This window comes from Paramisgurnus dabryanus, chromosome 17 (assembly GCF_030506205.2).
Source record: "Paramisgurnus dabryanus chromosome 17, PD_genome_1.1, whole genome shotgun sequence".
In the NCBI taxonomy this organism is placed as follows: Eukaryota; Metazoa; Chordata; class Actinopteri; order Cypriniformes; family Cobitidae; genus Paramisgurnus; species Paramisgurnus dabryanus.
In genome coordinates, this window is record NC_133353.1 from 34,993,958 (window position 1) to 35,014,913 (window position 20,956).

At 36.1% G+C, this 20,956-nt stretch overlaps 1 protein-coding gene across 2 annotated transcripts in view; it reads left to right on the forward strand.

The window, feature by feature from the left end:
- Window positions 1-1,580: 1,580 nt before the first annotated feature.
- The window catches only part of prkd3 (protein kinase D3), a 58,486-nt gene continuing 39,110 nt past the window's right edge, over window positions 1,581-20,956 (forward strand). The window contains exons 1-2 of one of the 2 annotated variants that reach the window (XM_065267292.2): window positions 1,581-2,017; window positions 2,537-3,149. In XM_065267292.2, coding sequence (XP_065123364.1) covers window positions 2,865-3,149 — 285 coding nt within the window. In that variant the 5' untranslated portion in view covers window positions 1,581-2,017; window positions 2,537-2,864. The remainder of the gene's footprint in view (window positions 2,018-2,536; window positions 3,150-20,956) is intronic. The other variant, XM_065267291.2, reaches the window with a different exon arrangement.

Consider the following 20,956-nt stretch of genomic DNA (forward strand, 5'->3'; position numbering starts at 1 on the left):
GAGGCAGGAACATGTTGATATTTTTACTATCAAACTTTATTCAACTCAAATATGTATTTTAAAACTGTATCCTACACTGTAAAAAAAATATTTGTTGCACTTAAATTTTTTAAGTTTAAACAACTTTAATTAACAAGTCATTTCAACTTTCTTGACTAGTGAGGAGTTGTTATAAATGAAAAAAAATAAAGTTGAATGGGTTTGAGTTATAACAGCTTTATTTTTATAATTTATAGCAATTTCTAACTTGTCAAAAAAAGTCAAAGTGACTTTAATTCATTTAAGTTGTTTAAGGAATTTTTACAGTGTATCATACAGAATACAGACATGCACAAATGTATTATAATTGTTTAAAATTACTTTTAATTTTTGAGAATTAGAAAGACAATACCGGCTGCCACCACAAATGAAAAATAGCCCTCAAACTGTGTACAGTCAGTGTTGGGTGTAACAAGTTACTAAGTAAGTAATTAATGTCATTTAGTTACTTTTTCTTTGAAAAAGTAGAGTAGGAATTACTGTTATGTTTAATTAAAGTCACTTCTGATGTAATTGAACTAAACACTGTGTATGGAATGTAGAACAGTTATATAATACAATAGTGGATTTAACATCTTAATTTAAAGTACAATGTAAAAGTGGTTGTTTTTATGTGTCCTTCTCACTTTAAATACTTTGGTGAGCAAATAGTAACACTCTCATGTAGTTTCCAGTTCTCACTATTAACTGGTTGGTTATTAGCAATAATTTTACTGAGATATTGGCTCTTTAAAAAGCACATAAATGCCTGATTCTGCAAAACCTTAATCCTACCCAGTTCCTACTAATACTTAAACTTAATAACTACTTTACTAAGTATTAATAAGCACTAATTAGGAGTATATTGAGGCAAAAGTAGTTAATAGTTAATTCATAGTGAGAATTGGATCTTAATAAGTGTGACCAGAATAATTTGTGTACTTTTATATGATTTATTCAAGCCGTTTTAGGCCAATCTTTGTATCATTTACTAAATTGATTTAATAGAAAGTAATAAGTAATTAATTAATTTTCGAGTAACTTGCTCAACACAGACTGTGTACCATTAGTTTATATTCAAAGTTTCTTAAATACCTCTATTGTTGTTCTCATGAACTAAAAATTCTGTCATCATTTACTGTCTCTCGTGTTGTTACAAACCCGCATAAATTTATTTTTTCTTATGAACACAAAGGAAGATATTTGAGAAATGTTTGTAACCAAACCGTTCGTGGACCTCATTCACTTCCATAGTTGGAAAAAAGAATAGGCCTACTATGGAAGTAAATGGGGTCCACGAACGGTTTTGCTCAAAATATGTCCCTTTGACATTTGTACAGGTTTGTAACTACATGAGGGTGAGTAAATGATGACAGAATTTTCATTTTTGGGTGAACTATCCCTTTGAAAATAGCAGGGTAACTCTTATAATAAAATAATATTTCTTTAAATCAATGATCAAAGTCAGACCAAAACATGTCAAAACATTTATTTCGTATTTTAATGACGCACATTTTTTAAAATGTGAGGTTTATTAAAATGGAAAACCGAGTACTTGAACGAACAATCATTACACATCACACGATGTACAGTAGCGGTAACATTCAGAACGTTCTGAGGCGTCATTGCGTCACAGCGGCTGCGGAATGACGCCGCAAGAGGGCGCGCGCGCCCCCTCAGCTCTCACATAACGGAAACTGCGCGAGAGCGACATGCGCGTCAGGCGGAGAGAGGGGCAAGAGAAAAAACATTTTTGCACTTATCAAGCTCAACTTCAGCCCTGCCGTTTCCTTCAGCATTTATTCGTATTTTTCCCACGCAGGGCTGCTTGTTTTTCAGCGGCCACGAGGAACAGACAGTAGCGTACGCGAGGTTCTTACGTCTTATGAAAGTTTTCCAGTCCAGCTGAAGTAACCGCGCGATGCTCAGCAGGCTGTTTTAAAACGCCAAAGCTGTGAAGAAGAAAGCCCGAAGAGTTCAAGTTTACTTTCCATTGATGGTAAGCTTTTTTCTTTTCGGTCGAGCTGTTAAGGAAACGCCTTTCCAGTATTAATGCGTCTCTATGTATGAGTGAAGCGATGACGGTTTGTGAGGTCTTCCGATTATGCCGTTCATGATAAAACTCGAACAAAGACATTGTATAACTTGTTTTGCTGGTATTTGTGGTTTCGTGCCAGTTATGCGATCTGGGGTGGGAGGGTCTCCAGATGTGCTTCCAGATGTTCTTCATAGCAGAAGATACAAAATGTGCAAAACATTTACATTTACAGTGCATTCACTCTGAACATTTCTTTATCAATATGTGTGGGCTCGAACCTATGACTATGACTTTGCTTACTCAATGCTGAGCTACATGAGCAGCACACGTTACCTTTTCACAATCCACACAAGATATTAAGTTATGCTTTGGTTTAAATGTTTAGTATTAACTTTAAATGTAGTAGAAGTGACTACTGCATCCCGATGTACGGAATTGTGGAATAAGAACAAGATGTAAAACCTCTTTTGTCTCAAACAGGAATGAGAGTTGAATGGTTTACAATGGCAGTCCCTTTGACAAGCATCACGCTGGCATCCTGACAGCTCAGCTTCAATCCAACATGCGCAACGCACGCTGGAGACTGGGCAGACGGCAGTGAAGTATGCAATCCGGGCCATCTTAACTGGTCAAGAAATATTTGTCGACTTGAAGATCGAGGATTGCACATGCCTGTGGCATTTCCCTCTCACCTGCCTTAGGACGGCGTGTTTTTATTAAAAAAGTGGCTCGGTGGACATCAGCCGCAGTTACGAGCTTGTCAACCCCAGTTTTACACAGTGGCCCTTTCAATCTGCGGAGGAAACTAATGTCTGCCAGTAGTAGCACTTCTCCTTTGACCTTACCTAAACACTTCGTCCATTCTCAGCATCAGACTGCACCCCCAACCCCGTCTCCGTCACCCAGCCCTCCGGTGCCGCTCTACGCCCGCCTCTCTAATGGCAATTACAGTGTGCCAAGTCCCACGAGCTCCATTCATGGAGTCTCTTTCCTCCTTCAGATCGGACTCACCAGAGAGATGGTGACCCTGGAGCCGCACGATCTGTCACTCAGTTCTGTTAAGGACTTGGTCTGCTCCATAGTCGATCAAAAGGTAAATAAAGGTTCATCGATATCTCTTACTGACATGTTTTACTCGCTTCGATCAACAGTCAGATAGACATCTAGGTGTTTGAAATGGGGAGCCACACAACTTATCTCCGTATTCAAGGCTTTGGTTAAAAAGTTAGTTTTATTCAAAAGATTACGCTGATTTTGGTTAATTTCTATAAAAGGGTAAGAATAATTGACTGAAGTGTGTTCTGTAATCTTCAGGAAGTTGATTTATATGGATTAGTATGAGGGGCATTAGTGATTGTTTTTCATTCAATCGCATCTAAATCTGCTTTGATCCGCATGCATTTTCAAAAACACAACAGACGAGGTGGGATTTCCATTGGTCAGGGGGTTATAAGGTGATGGTTGACTGACCTCAGTCATTGATTTAGTAGAAAAGTATAGGATCTATCCACCAACATCCTCAGCATCTTTTTTACACTTCTGATAATAAATTAAGCAAGCAAGCTTGGCAAAGCCTTTTCTGAAACTAGAAAAAGTCAGACAGCTGTTTAAAACTAATTTAGTGTATTTTATAAAGATTTTGAAGTTTTTATGGTAAGTATTGTGTATAGTAGGTTTGTAAATGACTTGAATTGAATGACTATCGGGTGCGCGCATCATGGGGTCAAACTGTTCATACCATTTAGGCTTTCTAGTTTAATCTAACAGGGCTGAAAAATGATGATTTACCTGAAATGAAGTGAGCACTACAAACACAAGCCTCTTTGATATTTGCATTGTCCCAGTCTGCACGTTTAATTGCTTGCAGCCACAGATGTTGTATTTTTGTTTTTGAGATTCTGCAGGAATCCCGAAAAACTTAACGGCAGACCTGGTGCGATTTTCAAAGCCCACGACGCAAGTAGGCATTTTTGACGATACCGAATAATACGCAACTCAATCTGCTGTAATGACGTTTTTGACCCCGACATGCGCGGTGGGAACTGTGAAGGGGTCTATATATACACTATAGGTTTAACACATATAGTTTGAAGAGAGATTTAAAAGCTGAAAATATGTGGTTATTCAGGATGATTGTAATAGTGTTTATAGTCAATTGCTGAGGTGTTTGCTAAATTTTCTTGGCTCTTTTTTCATCATAGATCATCAACTATGATGTTCATCTCCATTTCGTGTTTATAGACATGTCTTGAACATTGGGATGTTTGTGTTTGGAACAACATGACAGTCTGGTACTGTGTGATCCTTTTTGTAAAATCTTGGATTTCTTGATTTTGGAAGTTTGCACACGCCAGGAAAGCTGCATCCCAAGGCTTCAGACAGCGCTCAAATACTGGGTTCACGTTTCCTTCGATTTCCGCTTTTAAATGGACATATTTACACAAACTATTTCAAAATGCAGCGATTTTCCTCGTAAAGGTAAAGGTAAAAAATTAAAGGTCTGTGTGAATGTGATTAATTCAGAAACAAATCTATGTGTAACGGGAAATTGGATCTGTATGTCTTAAAGAGGCTGTTTATATATATAGGGTTAGGGACAGGGTATATATATATATATATATATATATATATATATATATATATATATATATATATATATATATATATATATATATATATATGGGCCATTTTGCCTTTATTGATAGACAGTAGTAATTGAAAGGCGACAGGAAAGTACAGGGTGGAGAAAGGGGTAATGGATCGGCAAAGGACCTCGAGCCGTGATTCGAACTCGGGTCGCCGGAAGTGCATTTGCACCACATGTCAGAGCACTGTCCACTACACCATCGGCTCCGACATCCAAAAATATTTTGATATTCAGGTCGCGGTCGGGACGGGTTGTTTGAAATAAAGATGCCAGTTAACTATTTTTAACAATTACTATTTTTAAAAAATGCAGGCGAGGGAGCGGGTCGGGTACATTTTATTTTAAAATTTTTTGCGGTCTGAGTTGCGGGCGGGTTAGTTGAAAACATCGGTCGGGTGCGGGTTGTTTATACATTGACCCGTGCATCACTGATACACATACAAAACTCTGTGCAGCATGTTTACTCACAACACAAGCAGTGGACTCTGACCTAATATGGGTTTGCTTCAATTAAAATCTGCCATTTCTCCCGTTCGTGTTTAAACAAAAGCAGAGGGACTTGCCCACAGACCACCCCTTCAGAAAATCATGTGTCTCTTTTGACTACTTGTGATCTGATTGAGCAAAAATGCATCTTAATACTAGGTATAAACAGCCCCAAAGTGACAGCACACCAAGTAAATTGCAAATCTTAACAATTTTAGATAACTTATTAATATTGAATTGAATCGAAATTAAACCATGTAAAAAAGAATCAAATCACCAAATAGGTCGCAATACCCAACCCTACAAGCAGTAGATTTTATTTGTGTTCCCGTGGTTCGAACCCACAACCTTTTGCGTTGCTTTTTGCCTCTTGTTTTTCACGTAGATAAAAGCCAACCTGAAAATACCAATAAAATTTTTTTTTTTCACTGCGGTATAAATCTATGCTATACAAATCCTTTTCCTGTCTTTTAACCCTATAATCATTTGCATGAAAATCACACTGTTAAAACATCTATACAGTTGTGACCAGTACATAACAGCAACTGTAACTGCTAGAGCTGTCAAAAGATTAATCGCGAATAATCGCATACAAAATAAACGTTTTTGGATAATATATTTGTGTGTGCACTGTGTGTAATTATATTTTGTAAATAAATACACACACATATGCATGTATGTATTTAAGAAACATAATTACACACAATACACACATTTATTATGCACACACAAACTTTTTTGTATGCGATTAATCACGATTAATCTTTTGACAGCTCTAGTACCTGCCTTTACTATTTGATGAAAGATACTAAATATCCGATCAACAAGCAGAGTAAGATACACTGCGTCTGTCTTTGTATAGTTTGTCTAGTGGTGTTTGAGAAAGTGTACTTGGGTTCACATTTCTTTAGGCCAATGTGCTGCTGTTGTTGTTAAGTTTGTGGATGCTGGTTATTCACAGGGGAAAATCTCCATTGATATTTTTTGAATCTGGTGAGATGTTGGCGTTAATGCAAGAATGTTGGACATGGACACAGTTCAGGCATTTGTGTAAACATCTTTCATTGATGAGTCACACCCTCCAGTCGACCTGAAAACAGTTCTGGTCACTTGGGGTTGAGGTGGGGTTCAGTTATGCTGCATTTCAAGTCCTCTTAAAAGTAGCGAACTGATGCATTACATCTGGGTATGACGTTAATCAGGGGCCGGTTGCATAAAATTAAGAGTTTGTCTTAAGAACAAGTCTGACCCATCAGTAAGGGCTAATCGATCAGTCTTATTTTCAGATTGAAAAGAGATCAGTCTTTTATGTCATAGCTGTCACTGTTGTGGATTATAGCATGGCTGGACCACTGTGTTGACCAATCAGCATCCAGGCCCAGAACTATTTGTTGTGTTATATTGTGTTCACGTCGTAAATACATTATGAAGGCAATTTTAGCGTTCATCCACGTAGCTAGATGTTTCAAATTTTATTTAGTCTGTAAATGCAAGCATAAATCAAACAAAAGCCAAGGCTGTTCTTATGTCATCTCCAGGTGTGGATTTATATTCATTTGCACCTTGGTCTCGACAACAGTAAATCCATTTTCTGATACGATCTTGGAAAAGTTGAAGATAATACAGGCCAGGAACGTTTTTCAGAGCTGTTCTGCATCGCTCTCTCCAAACCCAGGGGACGAGCAGCAAACGCCATCTGTTGAGATCCAGTCGTGCACGATCATATGGCTTTGATATCGGTGGAAAATATGACTCTGGTTTCTCCCATCACCCTGGCCATCTTTACTCACACACACAAACACTGCATGCTGTTACACAGCCTCCCCAGTGTTTAGCTGGAGGAATTTGACCTGGCTTGGGAAAGCATGAATTGTAGCACTCAGCAGAACGCAGCGCTGCCACAGTCAACAGGGAGCAGACAGGAAAAGTGTTTTATATGCCGATGCCGTTAGATATGCTTTTGGATGAACTCTGTCTCTGGTGGATGTATTGACATGACTGGAGAGGATGCTCAGGGAAGTGATTCACCAGCATTACATTTCTTCACATATACACTGTGGCAATTGTGCTACCTATATCCCCGCATGTTTTAGTGTGCCGAACCATTCTAAAGTGCAATTTATACTTTTGGCATAGCCTGTACACCGTAGGCTACGCGTCAGTTTTCATTTATATTTCTGAGTCATTGTTTGCTTGTACATTACACATGCAGATCGCTAGTAGGCAGTGTCCACGAAAATGTTATTGTATTGAACCAAAAAGTCGAAGAAGCAGATTGTGTATGTTTTTGGAGACACATCAACAGTAATGCTTGGTCCATCATGGTTTTTACAGTCGCAAGTAGAAATGCGTGTGAGGAAATGCAATCAAATCTTTTTGACATGAGGGACAGTTTCTAGCAGACCAATCACAGCGATTGCGGCCAGCGTAGCATTGACGCATTGTCACATTTTGGGATAGGTGTGCGTCAGGCTACGCAGATTTATAAAGCCAACTTAAGAAGTAAGTAACGTAAGATATGGTTACAGTTACAGTAACGTTTCCACTTGAGACTGGTTTAGCACGATTACAAACCATTCTCGACCTGGATTTCTCAGCACGGTTGTCTAATGCTACATTTCAGACAACTTTGGTGATTCTCACGAAATACAATACAATAAAATACAATTAGGTGGATGGCAAGAAACATCAAGGTATATTAAAAGCTTTTGAGAAGAAATACCTTTTTAGGGAAGTTTTAAAAAGTGTCAAGGTTTGGGCGGATCTGATGTGAGGAGGTAGGTTATTCCATAGCTTCGGTCCATAGACTCTAAAAGCACGGTCACCTCTATTTTTAAGCCTGGTTTGATGGACAGATAGTAGATTGGAATCGCCCGATCTAAGTGATCTTGACTGGGAGATTGGATGAATCAGTTCAGATAAGTACTGGGAAGCTTGGTTTTGTAAAGACTTAAAAACAAAAAGTAAAACTTTATAATCTATTCGAAATTTAACCGGTAGCCAATGAAGCGAGACTGGTGTAATATGGTCGAATTTACGTTTCCCTTTGAGGAGTCGTGCAGCTGCATTTTGGACTACTTGGAGACGGTTCATGTATTTCTTGAGAAATACCGATATATAAGGAGTTACAGTAGTCCAGTCTGGATGTAACGAAAGCATGCATGGCTATCTCAAAGTGCTTACCAGGCAAAAAAGGCTTAACCTTAGCTAGTAGACGGAGATGAAAGAAACAGGACTTTACTACAGCACTTATCTGCTTTTCAAATTTAATCCAGCTTTAGAAGGTGTCCAGCATCAGAATTTTTAAACAGCCCTTGTAGCCATTATTTGGCACATGTGCGGTTAATTTCTGAATTTATATGACCATTATTTTTAGACGATTTATAAAAATATTTCCTAAAGAATTATTTACATTTTAAATATTATCTTTATCAAAAATGATCATTATCGCAACATGATATTACATTAAATAAATAAATTTACAAACTCACTTTTCGGTAATGAGAACTAAAAAGTTGTCTAGGTACTATGACAAACAAAATTTTAACTTTAATCTGGAGAGAAAATATAAGAAGTGCTTACCTGGTAGCCATCTTGAGAGGTACAGTCAATTAAAAAAAAACTAAAAAAAAAAGTTAGTTCCTTGAGGGCTTAAACAATGATTGAAAATTGTTGCGTAGAATGAGAAAATTTATCTTGGACACATTTATATTCCTTATTATTGTCTCCACATTTACCAATGATCACCAAATACCTCATGTTTCTTTACTGTAAATGTTTATAGTATAACATGCACTGAAGCTTTTAATTTTTTAGATTATTTAATTATAAATATTTTCATGTCAAAGAACCCAAATCCAGTCATCCAGTAATGAAAATGTTCCCTTTAAATGTGGAAAAAAACTGCAAAATTGGTTTGTATGATGTCATTGGAAATCATGTGCAAAATAGTACATGAAGAGATGTTTGTAACTGTATGCTTCTCATTTCGATAACATTTACTTTTTTTATCAAAATATTTAATGACACCTCATAAGTCTCATTTCGTGAGAATCACCTACTTGGATTTAGAATATTTTCCACCTCAAACCAGAAATTATCTCTGGAACAGATTTTTTATGTTGCTAAGCACTTTAAATTTACTAAATCTTTGTAAAAATTCATGTTTTAATGTGTCAAAGTTATTTTCAGTTTTTCTGTAGTGTGTTATTTTACTGAAGTACACACAGATCGAGTAAAAACTAGTTCTAGAAACAAAAACGAAATTATTATACTCTATATGCACTGACTTTTCCATCATGACAACCATAAATCCATCATGACAACCAACATTAAAAAATAATCCATTTGACTAGTAGGTTAAATTTTTCACATTTTGTTAGGTCGTCTTATGTGAAACAAAAGGTGTGCGTGTAAGAAAATTCTGGAAATTGTCAAGCTGTATAGGAAAACTAAAGTGAACACATACTATTGCTAAAAAAATCAAATATGGCGGCACGTCAATATCTTTAAATCTCTTTGCTTGAGAGTGTGTCTTAAAAAAGTGTGTCTTAAAAAAGTTTAAGTGTGTGTCTTAAAAAAGTTGTCATATGATACTTAGTCATGGCAGAAGGGTGAAATGATGAGAGAATTTTCAATTTGGGGTAAACTCGTTTAAAGGTGTTGTCTTATCGTTTTTTAAATCCAGACTTGTGGTAGACTACCTGATCAGTTTCTCCTACCTCCCATTGTCATACTCATTTCAAAAAAGAAAGATTATGTAATTTCCGATAAAAAGGCTTTGAAAGCTTCTTGGGTCCAGGTCATTGTGTTATTACCACAAAACTTAATAAGTTTCATATCAGCTCCTCAAAGACTGCATAAATGTTTAGTTATAGCTATGGTTTTACACACTTTTCATTTGTATGACTTGCAGGGAACATCATTCACCCATCTCTGCTGCTTAATGCTAAAACCACACCACCTGTCTCTATATGTAGTGGGATGAGCAATTGGGTCATCTTTAAATTATATATAAAGGTACACAGTGATCTGTGCTCGGCTGTCACATTATACTCTCATTAGCAATCAATGTAATTATTATCCGACTAGTTAGTTCATGAGAAAAGCCACTGCCCATCCATGTGTTTTTTTCCCTGATGGCTGATGGAGATTGTTTTTCAGAATGTGCAATAAACATCTGATAGCGAGGCACTTCCTGTTTTGGTGTCGCCCAAGCTCTTCTATGCAGACATGTAGGGAGGCATCATAAAACAAGAGTTCATCGCAGTAACAGGGGCATGCGATCAACGTGCCTCACATTCCCGAGTGCTGATGTCACAAATATCTCAAACTGACCTAATGTGAATCAGGTCATTTCTTTTAATGGCTGTTCTGGTTTCCACGACGATGTATTGATTGGAACCGCATTGGAAATGTAGGACTGCTGGTGGCTTGTGGGTTGCTGCAGTTCTCTGTTGTGTTTCACAGTGTAAAATAGTGAGTTTTGGCCTAGAAATGAACAGCCTCTTTTCCTATCAGAGAATGATAAAGCGAGCTCAGTGGAAGAAAATGTGCAAACTATTTGGAAAAAATAAAACTTCTTTCAACAAGGCAATGAGCTCTAGTGTCTGTCCTTGGAAAATGGGGGCAGCTAGGACAGCGTTTACTCAAATGTTAATGTCTTGCATGGGAAGCAGGTTAGTAAGCCACTGTGTTACAGGAAGTAACATTCATGCCCTGGGCAAGTGGTCACTTGAAGATATGCGTGTCATCATACCACTGATTGTGCAAGAATACATACCACAAATACAGTGTACAGAGTATGTTGTTTTAGTGATGTGTGGCATACTATAGTCAATATAAAATCTAAATCTATGTACCGTGCTTGCTTGCTTCACCGCTCTTAAAGGAACAGTATGTAAGAAATTTATATCAATTAATCATAAAATGGCTCTGATATGTCACTAGACACTAAGAAATCATTTTCATTTCAAATACTTATATCACTGACAACAGTGGTCCGGCCAGGATATTATCATTTAAAAAGTGGAGTTGCAGCCCTCAACTGATGTTTATGTTGTCATTTTGTGTATTGGCCATCAGTTGTGTGATTGCAGTACCAGTTTTAGCCACAAGTTTTGTGATTGCAATACCAGTTTTGGCCACAATCCTACATACTGTTCCTTTAAATAAAAAAAATTCTCGACTGATAACTAAAATAGTTCAGGTTCAGCTTTTATAGAATAGCAGATTATAGCAATAATTTGCTAACAAAAGTGAATTTAAAAAGCAACGTTAAGTAATTGTCAACATTTTTAGTATTACAAATTTTTTTTTGAAAATGGATGAGAATGTAACAATGTTTGTTTATGTTATTAGTAATTGATACAAAAGACAGTTTCATCGTGGTTACGCGTCTGTGGGGAACATAACTTCCAGTCTTTGTTTGGTTAATGATCTTACTAGTTGGTAAACTGAACTCTAGAACAAATACCTTGTGGGAACTAACAAATGTTTTGGTTTCCTAGAGATGAGGGAAGACGGCGATCGATCACCGCTATGTGAAGGGAGGTTTGGCAGCTGATCTGTAGTTTCCCTACAGATCAGGGTTTCCCGCAGAAAATTTGTTAGATAAGGTGGTAGGTTGGGCTGAGGGGGTGGCAATCAAAGGGTTGGGCATATACATCATGATGAAAATTTAAATATTTGTATTTAAAAATAAAACTTCATTTTGAAGAAACCAAGACAGAAAATAAACACATACTAGATTATAAATGAATTAAATGTTTTTAACAGATACCTCTAATGGGAATAGCTGCGTGATGAAGTGAAACTAAAGGGTTTATAAACATAAACGAAAGCAGATGTTGTAGAACGTCAGGCGAATGATGATAGATGGCGCAAAAATTTAAAAACTGAATATTTCCCACTATTAATTACAGTAGCATGTAAATAATGCACATAAATAAAGTGAGCAAGAGCGCTCAAAAATTATATCTAATCAACAGGCAAGAGAAACCTAGCTAGCAGGTTGCTCAAACAAGAAAATCACCAGCTAACATACTTTAAATTTGCAAGAACTATAGACTAATACAATTACAGGCTTAAATAACCCCAAAACATAAGTCCACTTACCGTTCTCACGGACACGTTTTTTATCAACTGGCTATCCTCCAGACATGACGGACCATGTCTTAACTCATTTTGGCGGTGTGGCGCGTGCACGCTCTTGGTGTGAAGCGCGTCCACGCTATTCTCCGAGATGTTTTATCAACTGCCTAGTTATCCTCCAGACAGTGACGTTCCAGACCACGTCTTCTCATTTCAGCCGTGTGGCGCACGGCCCCGATTGCGGTGTGAAGCGCGTATGCGCTATTCTCCGAGATGCACTTGACGGCCTTTTGTGCAGCAAATTTTTTTTTTTGGAGGACCTAGTTAAGGCGGTAGGGTTTCCAAGCTTAGGCGGGCCGCCTGAACTGAAATGTGCTGCGGGAAACCCTGCAGATTTTACACAGTAATGCTCATGATTTGAACTAATAATAATCGACTTGTTGCTGATTTTTCTTGTTATCAGAAATAAACTACTTTAAAAGGACTCTGTTTTTATTGATTCTTTCTTTTCAAAGTTTACCGGAAGTTACGTTTGTTCCACGAAAGCCTTTTGTTTATGTTGTTACTGCTAAAATCGTCTATATAGCGTTAAATACAAACCGCATATCAAAGTCCATGTGGCCTGCTTTTATACTGGAATTAACTGGATAATAAATTTTGTTACATGAAAATTGATTAATGCTAAATGCAAAGTATATTTCATTTATCTTCTGTTTCAACTTCTATAATGTCTTGAGATCCCTGCATTTAGCTAGCTGTTTCAATGCTAAAATGTAGGGTAGAAAGATAAGCGAATGTAGGGAAAGTACAGCAATATCACAGATGTACATATCGCAATATGAGTGTCGCAATGGTTTGCAATAACTGAATAATTTTAATTAGAGATGCACTGATCTAAAAAAATTTCCACCATTACCGATTATTCACACTGATATTGGCCGATGCCTACACTGATTGTTTGGTGGTTATATTAACTTCCATTAACTTAAATCTGGAGATTATATTTTCTGAATGTTATTCATTCATATAATGAACATTAATATTGAACATTAAACTAGTGATGTTTCTTTACATTTTCTATACACTGAACTCAAATTCCTGTTCTCTTTTGATTGACAGGAAATATCGACCATGACAATTGGCTGTTTTTAAACTATTGGTTAATAGCCAAATAAATAACTTAATAAGTAACCGATAATGATTATTGGCTGATACATCAGTACATCTCTAATGTTAATACTTAAAAAAGTTATGTGAAAAATTTTGGTTGATGCAGATAGCAGAGAGACGTGTTCCCAGAAAGAATTTGAAACATGTATGTAGGTAAATGCAACTGAAATAAACAGCAACGTGTACATGCATGTTGTGTGAACATCCCTGTGCGTAGCAACTATTGATATTGAAGAAAACCAAATAAAAGCAGCCAAATCCAGTATGAAACATGATTTCGATGTTATGTGCATTATTTTGATGCTGTTGTACAAGTTTTGATTTGCCCGATTTTACCCGAACAGTCCACCCAAATTTATTTATTTAATTTATTATTCACATTTTGAATTTAGCTTGCTATATAGTAGTAGTACCCTGACTGCGCTATGTGTTTTATTCTCATTAAATGTCATGTTTAATACAGCACTGTACAGGAGTAAAATGGGCTGTGAATTCTTTCTTTTTGTTGTTGATTTGACAATGTTAATGCAAATGTACGTGTAAGAAAGTATGGATTTGTGGATGGAGATCTCGAATTAGAGTAGTTGTTTACTCGATTAGCTTGTGGAGTTTGAGGAAGTCTTAGTTTAATAGTTCGAAACACATCTGGTTATTTGAATTTCCATGGAAAATTCTTGCAGATATATCACACCAGCAGCTGACAGGAAAGGGGGGAAATCTGCCTTGTGTTTTTTGAGAGTCACTTAATCATTACACTCTTACAGGTTCATTGGAGGATAGTTGACAACATTTCGGTATTACCACAGTAACGAGACCTGAACGAAGGCTACGGAGAGCTCAAAAAGAGGAATGGAGAGTAAGAGAATGAGAAAACAGTTAAATAGAGGGTGCACATGGAAATTGGAGTGTACCGCGATCCCACTGGCCAAAACTAACTGCAAAATGTGCAGGAAATAAATTTCCCCCAGCTCAACCCCAGTGGCCCGTATAGCGAGTACACATCTGCTCACTCCTATGGAAGAAACCATATTTCATCTACTGGCCAGAGTGAAATAAATTTCCTGGAAACATTCAAGATGATTCTTAGAAATCTAGTGGTATCCTAGAAAATTAGCTGAAGTTATTTACAAATGAGCAATGAAATTACAAATCAAAGTGTAAATATATTTATTATAAGAGCTGGCTGACTGTTACCCTCTAAAAAGATGAAAATAAACCGGCATTGGGTCAAAAAGGGAGAAACCCAGATGTAGGGTTCAATTAATCCCGAATATTTATATATATTTGACCCAACAAAGGTTTAAAGGGATAGTTCGGCTAAAAATGATATTAAACCCATGATTTACTCACCCCCAAGCTGTCCGAGTTGCATATGTCCATCGTTTTTCAGACACATTTTCGGATATTTTAGAAAATGTTTTAGATCTTTCAGTTGATTAAATGTAATGTTACGGGGTCAGCGACCTTCAAGTCCAAAAAAAGTGCGTCCATCCTTCACAAATTAAATCCAAATGGCTCCAGGATGATAAACAAAGGTCTTCTGAGGGTAATCCGCGCGGTGTTGTTGTAGAAATATCCATATTTAAAACTTTATTAACGTAAATAACTACCTTCCAGTAGCGCCGCCATCTTAGACTCCTCTGTATTTTGGCGGTTTTCTTTGCGGACTTCGGAGGCTGCGACCTCCAAAGAACGAGTACTTGCTTTTGAGGAACATGTCCTTTCGAAGGACCCAGCCTTCGAATTGGGACACAGCTATCATTACTTAGGAACCTCTGAATGTTGCAGTTGACCAATCAGAATCAAGTATTCCAAAGAGACGTGATAAATGTGACCCTGTCTATGAAATCAAGATTAAATTGTCATAAGATGAGGATTATCAAAGTTTAATTTCACATTGATTTAAATCTTTGACATGATCTTCCTCAATATTAAATATGTCTATATTAAAGATATCAAGGTTATATTTTCACAGAATCTTCTTTACTTTATGTAGGATGTAGAAAATATAATGAACAAAAATGACTTTTACCGTGTTTTTACAAATACCGTCTATAGCTAAATGTTGTAATTCTCGTTTGCATTTTTTTTAATCGTTGTGAAGGAGAAATATATTCCAGTAAAGAAAAAGAGAAAGTGAATCTTTTTCCATCTGTATGTTTACTACGTTCACTCTCTGTTGTTTTTGCCAAAGTGGTTGAAGAGTAAGAGATGATGGATCAATTCAGCGTGAGTCATGAAAAGAGCTCAGTGGGACATTGAAGATTATGTGTTTAGTAAAAGTCGGGCCTTTTATAAACTCGTGTGTTGCTTCACCAGTCGTGTGTGTCTGGGACGTACGAATGTAGTATAGTAGTGGTTGACAAAATTTCAGCTGTAACTTCACACGTTTGTGGTTTTTGCTGACCTGTGACTCTGTTTCCATAAAGCTGTCTTAACACAGTACTAGCATTCAGATTCTACACATAACTGGAAATATTGCAGGCTGTAATCTGATTGGCTGGCTGATAAAACTTTCTGGTGTCAGGGTGCACAGGTTTACATCCGTTCGCATAGAAACAAATCCATAAGGTACCAGGCTACTAAATATGCATATTTTAGAAATGAAAATAGGCATATTTTCTTTTTTAATTTTCAACAATTTTTTTGTTTGCTATATCAAATCTTTAAAGAGACTGTAAGTAGGATTTTAAGTGTTTTATTAATCAAAATCTTTATTCATAAATATGTCCTAGTTGGTGTCAAATGACCTCTGCCAATAATCTGACTTTTTATGTAAGCTTAGAATTTCTTCTCTTTACTTACATTGAACGGGTAAGTCCAAGGAGGCTTCCATGTCGTTCCGCCATAAACTATAATAGCAGAGAGGGACAAAAGCACTAGCCTACCACCACGTTTCCACAACGCGTTTTCGTTCAGAACACGTGAACCAGCTGCAACGGACTATGAGATCCCTGAGTACAAAACGGCTACCGTAGTTACAACACGCATTTGGAAAGGCGAGGCGCTAGAGAGCACTGTTCGTTTGAATGCAAGATACAATTTCACCACTAGATGGGGGTAAATCCTACTTATTGCCCCTTTAAAAATTTTTATTGCAAGCAATTTAGTAGCAACAGGTAAATAAGACATCTGAAATTATTAAAAAAATCTGTATGTTTTACTTTGGGTTACAATAGTCTAAGAACATAAGTCTATATACCTTTTCTTCTCCATATGACTTGAGCGTTTATTCAACTGGTTGGAGATTACCACTGCAGTCCAGAGTTTTCAAGCCAGTTTATTATTGTGGCATCATCGATTCTGCTCATAAACTGCACATCAAAGCAAAATGTTTTGTTGCAGAAGGTTGGTTGCTTTAAATGTCTCAGATGGTCTTCATGATGGTTCTTGACTGAAATGGCTCAAAAGTGAACCAGTCTTTATTCTGATATACAAAAGATTAATCTTTATACCTTTCTATGTATCTGAGCAATTCTGTCAACCTAACAGTGAAAAAATATTTTCCATATTAGGTAAGTGTGTGTTTTAGTATTGTAACATCCATAAAATTGTTTCTTAATAATAAATGCACACATAAAAATAGATGGTATAATATTGGCAATAAATACATTCATTGAGAAACTATGTGTGACCCTGGACCACAAAACCTCATAAGTATAGCACATGTATAACTGAAGAGTTTGGTTTGGTTTAATATGACAAAGTAAGTGTTTTGATTAATGCCAATAATGTTTATTTTTTTATCAGTGTATACCACTAGTCAACTAAATCAATATAGCAAAGCAAAGATGAATGCACATTTATATATTGATTCAATAGATTTATAGCATTTTGAAAAAAAACCTTGTCATTGATTTATTGCATTTTGTGGATCAGTTTTTATAATAAATCCTTGAAAATCAAATTATGGATTTGATTTTTTTATGTTATTATAACCTAAATTTGCTATGTGAAAGTTTGTAACAAAAAAAAAAAGTTTTCATCTTGTCACTTTCTTGGTATAGAAAACACATTTTTACCCAAATTAGTCAAAATGGATTTACTGCGTTTTGGAGCCAAACTTTTAATTTGTAGCAATAGCTAACAATAGATTGTATGGGTCAAAATTATAATTTTTTCTTATATGCCATTAGGATATAAAGTAAAGATCATGTTCCAAAATATATTTTGTAAATTTTCTACCTTAAATATATGAAAAATGTATTTATCATTTGTAATATGGGTTGCTAAGGACTTCAATTGGACAACTTTATAGGTGATTTTCTCAATATTTAGATTTTTTGCACACTCAGATTCCAAATGTTCACATTTGTATCTCGGCCAAATATTATCCTATCCTAACAAACCATACATCAAAGCTTATTTATTTAGCTTTCAGATGATGTATAAATCTTAATTTGTGACTGGTTTTGTGGTCCAGGGTCACACATATGTTAAATTGTGACTGAAAATGTCACATCCATAACGTTGAAATTGCTCAACTGTATGAACGTTGCATGATGAATGTTGCATGGATAACAAGATTTGGTTCAAAGCCCAGCTTTTATTATTCATTTGCCGGCTATCAACATATAATTCATTTTGCACTGTATGTGTGATTCAAGGGCCTTGATTCCTTGGATCATAATAAAAAAGATCACTTTACCATCACAAGACCTCTTACAGGATGGAAAGTATGATCAGATCTTTCCTTTGGGTGTTATCCAGGACTCTCTTTAGCTCAAACACATCTGAAAGGTGCTTTTTTATAAAACGCTTTGTCATTGCATCCATTATAAAACATTTGATGAACTGTATTTGTGAATACAGACTGGGTGTTTATGTTTTGAAAATGAAACCAACTCCCTCACATTCTTGAACAAAGGTACTAGTTAGGGTTTCAAACAGGCTTCCACAGCAAAAACATATATCGAAAGACCTAGAACAGTGGTTTATGTGAACTTGTGGGTTGAAACCCAAAAATGAAACTATAGCAGTATTCTGCCGGAAATGCATCTGTCAGTTGGTAGAAGCAGCTACATGAAGCAGGTGCCCACACACGTATGGGTTGCTTAACATGCCCTCATCCTAAAAAAATAAAACATGAACAAAGCTATAAAACTGAAAGACTATATAACCCAGACCTCAATACATACAGGTTCACTTTCAACAGAGATAAATATACTGTACTGAAGTTTGTGCCAACCACAGCATGCTGTAAATTACTAACTGCAAAATTAATTAACTTGTCAGTGTCAAATATTGATCTCAAAGCAAAATGAGTTAAAAAGGACTGATCTAAAACAATAAATCAAATATAAACATGAGAGACGCAACAATTACCGGTTTAAGAAGTATAACGCGCCATTTTTTATTACCGCTTAACTGTGCTGGTGTCACGACTTGAAAACCCCTGTCCAGCATCAACCAATTTAAGCAATGACATGAGACAAACACATTCATTTACGCTTGCTCCCATGTGTTTGTGATGACAATGCTTTTCTCTTTTCTATTAATTTTTCATTAATTGATTTGATCTGACGAGTTTAAAGCTCCTTTCTATTCTGTTTGTTTCTTTCGCAATTGCTGTGAGTGCAGGTGTTGTGCAGTTTACTCCTGGTTCCTAAAGTTCACCTTATTTTTTACAACAGACGCAGACAGATGACTTGTTGATTTGTACTGTGTTTATATGAAAATCTGATTTACTCACTTGTGCTTTGAACTGATCAGAGCTGGGTTTCCCGATAACGATTGAACTTAGCACGTAAGAGCGCTTTCTACGAGCTACTTAACGAACATTCGTTGTTCATTTACGTGCGTTTCCCAAAGATGCACGTTAAACGATCGCTCGCAGCTGGGTTTTAAGTGCTACTTACGAGTCGCTATCCCTTTGTCAAGTGCTGAAATGTCACCAATAGAATGACTCGAATTTGTAGCAGAAGCTTGTTTAGGCTAATGATCTTCAGCCAATGTGCACTAATATTTTTTTTATAATATTTTTCATTATTGTTTAATGACTTTTTAAATGTTTTAATAATTTGTGCATAATGAAATATTATTTTCCGTATTTAGTTAGGAGTCGTCCCACTGCGAAATACCTTCTGCATTTTATCTTATAGTTTAGATTATTATTATTATTATTTGTTTTTATTATCTATGTTTATTTATTATTAGGGATTATTGCATTGTACCGTAAATATTTATTTGGTTTCCTTTATCAGATGCCATTTCCCTTCAAAACAATTATTTTTACTCTAGATGATTTACCAATTGTAAGCAATTGGTAGGAACCATTTATCAATTTGCTAGTATCAACTTTTACCAAAATTGTACCAAATATGTTTTCCTTCTTTATTAATTTATGTTTAGTCATTTAAATTTGATTTCTCATTTGAATTTTAAATATATTATATTAAAGTAATTTAAACAAAGAACAACCCAATAAATAAATATCCATTTAAAACATTACATTATCATTACTGCAGGAGTGCAATTTGCTGGTTGTCCTGCAGGTGACCTTGTAACTCTGTTGTCTTATGATGCACTTATGAATGAACGATTACTCCAGACCACTCGTAGATCTACGATGATTTTCAAGTGCTACTTCAGTTACGAAGCTTTTGGGAAAAAACTTGCGCATCACACCGCATCGCTTTCATTATGCATAGGCTTATGGTAATTGTCAAAATAGTTTTTCCCACTTTTCATCCTGGCATAATGTTGCCTATACTTTTTTTACAGTTAAAATCAAACAAAATGAAAAATGCACTGCTGTGGATGTTGTTTACTTCATTAATGTGTTTTACTGTGTTAATGGAATAAGGATGCGAGTAGGCTTCAGTATTTGGTTTCGGCCGAATCTTAAACAGTGGATTCGGTATTCGGCCGAACCCAAAAAATCTGGATTCGGTGCATTCCTAATATATTTATATATTTACTACAGAAAATGTATCAATTTTTCTAAGTGAAATAACATTTAATTACTGAGCCAATACTGGGAAAATAAATACTGAAAACAAATCTGTCCATTACATCATCATTCGGTGATGGTTTAGTTTTATTTTTATTAACATGGAGCATGGAGAGGTTGCTCTACAAAAAAAACATCAATCCATTACTGTTACAGACCGAGTTGAGGTTTAATTTCTGTGGCGGTAATTTATCATCTGTAATGTTTGTTTTAATTCCAGTTTTAGTAAACCCATTATGTCTATCTTCACTTCAGAACGTATGACAACTGCTACTCCCAACAAAAAAATACCCAGATGTCACGGAGACACAACAATGGAGCCTCTGTTAGTGCACAAATATTGAGATTTCCTCCTATTATGTTAATAGTGGCAGGTTCATACAATGAAAACCATATGGAGGCCTTGCTTTTCTTAGACTCCTAAAGCATGGTGCTAACTTTATCAATGGGAATAGTTTGAACAGATTGACAAAGCTCTCCTATGAGGTGTTTGCTTAACTTTGCTTTTCCTGTCTGTCGGGCAAGTAAGTGATCTGTTCAGCTGAAACTCACT